The sequence below is a fragment of the Phyllobates terribilis genome, unplaced genomic scaffold, assembly GCF_046119375.1.
Source record: "Phyllobates terribilis strain yellow unplaced genomic scaffold, ASM4611937v1 Scaffold_10__3_contigs__length_209671492, whole genome shotgun sequence".
NCBI lineage: Eukaryota > Metazoa > Chordata > Amphibia > Anura > Dendrobatidae > Phyllobates > Phyllobates terribilis.
Genome location: NW_027362770.1, coordinates 3,036,703 through 3,042,837, shown reverse-complemented (window position 1 = coordinate 3,042,837; position 6,135 = coordinate 3,036,703). Strand labels below are relative to the sequence as shown.

General features: G+C 44.1%; 1 protein-coding gene across 1 annotated transcript; it reads left to right on the top strand.

Annotated features, from left to right (window-relative positions):
• The first annotated feature begins 418 nt into the window (after positions 1–418).
• LOC141164903 (U4/U6 small nuclear ribonucleoprotein Prp31-like) lies at positions 419–2,776 on the top strand. The gene is made up of 4 exons (XM_073650612.1): positions 419–508; positions 918–1,100; positions 2,028–2,088; positions 2,670–2,776. Exons 2-4 carry the CDS (start codon positions 927–929, stop codon positions 2,774–2,776), a joined length of 342 nt encoding a protein of 113 aa, XP_073506713.1. The 5' UTR covers positions 419–508; positions 918–926.
• The last annotated feature ends 3,359 nt before the right edge of the window (positions 2,777–6,135 follow it).

The window sequence follows — 6,135 nt, the reverse complement described above, 5'->3', positions numbered from 1 at the left end:
CAAGTGCTACAATCCAAAAATACATATTTATGGGCTCACACATGCTGCACCAGTGTCAGATCTGTCTGCTTTTACACCGGGGAGGGCACTACTGCGCAACCTGACACAAGTCCCTGCGATATACACGAGCAGCCTCATAGGTAGAATCCACCTCCACACATTACCCTGACATCACAGGACAAGACCATGTCCTCCTCCTCCGCACCTACCTGTTCACATTGTCTGTCCTTCTTCCCAAGCGCAGCGTGATATGAACACTACGACTGGTGTATACAAATAAAGTTACACTATACAAAAAGGAGAAAAAAACATCAGCTGATCGACCAATGAAATCATGCTTAGCGTTCGTGTGGGTACGCATGCGCATTTGCGGACCAATCGGAAAACCAGATAGCATTCCGGAAGCTGTCGCTGCAGTGACGCTGTATTTTTGCACCACAACTTCCGGTTATAGTTGAAGAGAAGTGCGACAACTTTCTGACACCTTTTTTCAGGCTTCTTGCACTTGGTAAATGCTGCGCTGATGTCTGCGGGTGGGATATGTGCCCAGAGTGTTAGCATGGCAGAATGTAGGGCGTACTTGGCTGGTGGTGTGCGGTGGTGCCGCGCTGTTTATAGGACGTGTGCGGGGGTGCCGCGCTGGTTATAGGACGTGTGCGGGGGTGCCGCGCTGGTTATAGGACGTGTGCGGGGGTGCCGCGCTGGTTATAGGACGTGTGCGGGGGCGCCGCGCTGGTTATAGGACGTGTGCGGCGGTGCCGCCGCCGTGCTGGTTATAGGGTTTCTATGTAACATAAAGCTGTATTATCTGGTGACTGATGTATTACTACATTTATGTCAATGAGGATATAGCGTTTTCTATGAGTGAATTACTTCTATAAAGCACAATCCTGCTATGAATTTGCCTTTTCCCGCAGGGATAAGACATGTCTCTGGCAGACGAGTTGCTGGCTGACCTGGAGGAGGCCGCAGAGGAAGAAGAGGACAACTTAATAGACGAGGATGACTTGGAGACCATTGAGGAAGTGCAGGAGGAGATGCAGGTGGATATTAACGCTGAGTCAGTGAAAAGTATAGCAAAGTTATGGGACAGCAGACAGGTGAGTGTCAGAAAACCCGAAAAACTCTTGTCACATCTCCCGGCACTCCACATCCTAATTTTTCTCCATTTTTGCTCTTGGTCACCATCACAAACAATATTCAGACACTAAGTAGCCTCAGAACAATGGTCGGCGAGTCTCTCGCTGGTGTTGGTCAGGGGGCGAGTGGGAACAGACGCTCCTGATTAATAGGCACACGCAATGGATCAGGCAAGGCGCGTTGTGGTCTGCACCTCTATGTGCTTGTGCTGGAATTAGATTTGTGGAGTAGACAAGAATTTGACCAGTCCATCTTGCACAAGCTCTGCTCACTTTGTCAGATCTGGGGCATGAAAAATAGATGTCACCATGAATTACAGACTGCCTCGTCCCTCCAGTGGACATAACTGGGAAGTGGTAGTTTGAGATGCTGCTCTACGTTATGTTAAAGCACCACTCCAGCGTGTTTTTGTTGTTTTTATCACTGGAGTGGTGCTTCTGGTCTAAGGTCCCTGCCTTAGTCTTATATTTACCTGCTGACATCTCACCTATTTTCGCCTCTTCGGTCCGTCTCCTGCAGTTTGTGACTTGCCGGATCGCTCCAGTGTTTGCTGGGCAAGCCACGGGTCACTTTTCAAGTAAGTCTGAGAGCCTTCTTCTGGCTCTCATATTCTTACATTGACCCTTTGTTATCGTTACCTCTGACTTTTGGTCGGTCAGAAGTTGCAGTCACAATATCCACACCACGAGGCTGGAGCTGCACCGATAAAAGGTGAAGATGGCAGCTGGTAAGTATAAGACTAAGGTTGGGGATCTTAGACAGTTCCTCTGTTCAACTGTGCATTGTGCAGAAAACCTATTTATTGAGCACCAACTTCTACATCCGTTCACTGCATAACAAAAAAAAAAAAAAAAAAGTGTAATTTTATTAATATATATATTTTTTAGTTTTCAGACATTCTTGACAAGATCGATGAGTATGTCAAAAAACAACCAAAAGCATCTGAAGGTATAGTTCAGCACCATCATAAGTGGCTACCATTGCAAAGCTCTTGTAAAAGCGAGCAAGTTTGCAACTTGCTTATTAAAGATGCTCTTCATTCTCAAGGACAGAGGAATTATTTTGGTTACTGGCCACTGCTGCAATGTCATTGGTGGCCGGTCTCATAGACATGGTGTGCAGTACTTTCAAACTCTGTTCTATAGAGCCTGTAATCGCTCCTCTGGAGCTGGCCTGATTACTGTAGTCTGCCACATTCAGTGACTGCGCTTTTCTGAAGCTGCAGAGGTAAAGCTGCTTCTCCTTGCAGCATCTTGGCGCACACAGTTCGTGCATGCAGTGCGATGATATTGGCTCAAACTGTCATCAAGCAGGAGGCCGGGATCCTGCAGAAGAAGCCGACAAAACTCGTTTATTCTTAGCCTGTGTTGTATTAGGAGGGGGATATAAGATTATACCGAAGTTTATTCCTCTCCAGATGTGATGGCATATTAAGACTTGCTGTCGCTTCCTGTTCAGATTGAATTACATTCTGATATAACGATTGTTTTATATCTTTGCATTATTGTGATTTATTTTCTGACTCCTAGTTATGGGACCTGTGGAAGCAGCACCCGAGTATAAAGTGATTGTCGATGCAAACAATTTGACTGTGGAAATAGAAAATGAATTAAGTAAGTTTGTCAAGGTGGACTAAAATGGATTTAAGAGATGAAGCCACAAATTTAAATACTAATTTATTTTCTCATAAATTAACAGTACTAGTGAAGATTAAAAAAGAAAAAACTTGGTAATATATACACTGATTTACTTGGAGTTATATTCTGTTTAAGTGTTCCCTTTATTTTTTTGAGCAAACTTCTGTGAAATCAAACTGTCCACTTAGGAAGCAACACTGATTGACAATCAATTTCACATGCTGTTGTGCAAATGGAATAGACAATAGATGGAAATTATTGGCAATTATCAAGACACCCTCAATAAAGGAGTGGTTATGCAGGTGGGGACCACAGACCACATCACAGTACCAATGCTTTCTGGCTGATGTTTTGGTCACTTTTGAATGTTGGTTGTGCCTTCACACTCCTGGTAGCATGAGACGGACTCTATAACTAACAGAAGTTGCTCAGTTAGTGCGGCTCATCCAGGATGGCACATCAATGCGAGCTGTGGCAAGAAGGTTTGCTGTGTCTGTCAGCGTAGTGTCCAGAGGCTGTAGGCGCTACCAGGAGACAGGCCAGTACACCAGGACACGTGGAGAGGGCAACAACCCAGCAGCAGGACCGCTACCTCCACCTTTGTGCAAGGAGGAACAGGAGGAGCACTGCCAGAGCCCTGCAAAATGACCTCCAGCAGGCCACAAATGTGCATGTGTCTGCACAAACTGTTAGAAACCGACTCCATGAGGGTGGTATGAGGGCCCGACGTCCACAGATGGGGGTTGTGCTCACAGCCCAACACCGTGCAGGACGCTTGGCATTTGCCACAGAACACCAGGATTGGCAAAGTCGCCACTGGCGCCCTGTGCTCTTCACAGATGAAAGCAGGTTCACACTGAGCACGTGTGACAGACGTGACAGTCTGGAGACGCCGTGGAGAGTGATCTGCTGCCTGCAACATCCTTCAGCATAACCGGTTTGGCAGTGGGTCAGTAATGGTGTGGGGTGGCATTTCTTTGGAGGGCCACACAGCCCTCCTTGTGCTCGCCAGAGGTAGACTGACCGCCATTAGGTACCGAGATGACATCCTCAGACCCCTTGTGAGACCATATGCTGGTTCGGTTGGCCCTGTGTTCCTCCTAATGCAGGACAATGCCAGACCTCATGTGGCTGGAGTGTGTCAGCAGTTCCTGCAAGATGAAGGCATTGAAGCTATGGACTGGCCCGCCCGTTCTCCAGAGCTGAATCCGATTGAGCGCATCTGGGACATCATGTCTCGCTCCATCCACCAACGTCACGTTGCACCACAGACTGTCCAGGAGTTGGCGGATGCTTTAGTCCAGGTCTGGGAGGAGATCCCACAGGAGACCATCCACAACCTCATCAGGAGCATGCCCAGGCGTTGTAGGGAGCTCATACAGGCACGTGGAAGCCACACACAATACTGAGCCTCATTTTGACTTGTTTTAAGAACATTACATCAAAGTTGGATCAGCCTGTAGTGTTTTTCCACTTTAATTTTGGGGGTGACTCAAAATCCAGGCCTCCATTGGTTAATAAATTTGATTTCCATTGATGATTTTTGTGTGATTTTGTTGTCAGTACATTCAACTTTGTAAGAACAAAGTATTCAATGAGAATATTTCATTCATTCAGATCTAGGATGTTATTTGTGTTCCCTTTATTTTTTTGAGCAATGTATTATTACAGTGATATGCTTCTTTCACCCACTTAATAGTGACTTTCTGCCTGCTGCTTTGAGCATTCATTCTCAAACTGCTCAAATACAGGTGCATCTCACTAAACTAGAATATCATCAAAAAGTTAATTTATTTCCGCTCTTCAATACAAAAAGTGGAGCTCATATTTTATATAGAGTCATTACAAACAGTGATCTATTTCAGGTGTTTTATTTCTGTTAACCCATTTAAAGCTGGGTCACCAGACAGCAGAAAGATACTTTGGTCATGCGCAGTGCATGACCAAAGTATCTTCTGTGTCTGCAGTGCTGACAGCCTGTATAGCACAGGGATGGTGCTCCATCCCTATACTACACACGCGATCAGAATAAAAAAAGTGAAAGTCCCATAGTGGGACAAAGAATGGAAGTAAAAAAAGTGTTACAAAATGAAAAAAAAATAAAAAAAAAACAACAAAATTGTAAAAATAAAAATATAATGTACCCATCAATAAAAATTCTGAAAAAAACTAAACAATAAAAGTACACATATTTGGTATCACCACGTCCGTAACGAGCTGACCTATAACTGTCCCACTAGTTAACCCCTTTATTGTAAAAAATAAATAAACGAAGCAAAAAAACATACAGCTGAAAAATTAAAAAGTTATAGCTCTCAGAATAAAGCGATGCAAAAAAATATTTTTTTGCATAAAATAGCTTTTATTGTGTAAAAACTCCAAAACATAGCAGAACGATATAAGTGTGGTACCGCTGTAAATGTACTGACCCGAAGAATAACCTTATTAATTTTACCACACGTGGAGCAGAATAAAAAAAATCCTGAATTGTTGGTTGTTTATTCTGCCTCCCAAAAATCGGAATAGAAAGCGATCAAAAAATGTCACATGCCCAAAAATGGTACCAATAAAAACGTCAACTTGTCCCGCAAAAAAACAAGCCATCACATGACTGTCAGCCAAAATATGGAAAAATTATAGCTCTCAAAATATGACGAAGCAAAAACTAGATTTTACAAAAAAATGCGTCTTTTAGTGTGTGACAGCTGTCAATCATAAAAACCGATATGATTCTGGTTTCTCTGTAATCGCACTGACCCAAATAATAAAGTCGTCTAATCACTTATACCACACTAGGAACGGCATAAAAAATAAACTCTAGGATTAGGGTTGGGTTTGGGATTTTTTTCAAAAGTAAAAAAAAGATGACGATATGGCGACTAGTGTTGAGCGCAAGTGCTCGCTATTTGAGTTTGCATCGGATGCTCGGGTATGCATTGAGTATCGTGGGTGCTCGAGTCTCCGCCCCATATGCGTCGCCGCCAAAAAAACTTTGCAGGGATTGCCTGCCATGCACGAGCCATCCCCCGCATGTTTTTTTTTTGGGTGTCTAATAACCGTGAAACATGCAGGCGGGCACTCGAGCATGTCACTCGAGCACCTGCGATACATGGTGCATACCTGAGTACCCGATGCAAACTCAAGTAGCGAGCACTTGCACTCAAGAATAATGACAACTTATTCAATATGATGACCTAATGTTATCAAATTCTGTGTCGTACCTCTGGGTTCAAAATGTTCACTATACCCCTTGTTATAATTCTTGAGGGGTGTAGTTTCCAAAATGGGGTCACTTGTGGTAGGGTTTCCACTATTTAGGCACATCAGGGGCTCTCCAAACGTTCGCTCTCGATTCCAG

Coding starts and splice junctions, on each gene's coding strand:
- LOC141164903 (XM_073650612.1), top strand. CDS start 927: ATGTCTCTGGCAGACGAGTTGCTGGCTGACCTGGAGGAGGCCGCAGAG. Junction 1,101..2,027: donor AGTTATGGGACAGCAGACAG/GTGAGTGTCAGA, acceptor TATATTTTTTAG/TTTTCAGACATTCTTGACAA. Junction 2,089..2,669: donor ACAACCAAAAGCATCTGAAG/GTATAGTTCAGC, acceptor TCTGACTCCTAG/TTATGGGACCTGTGGAAGCA.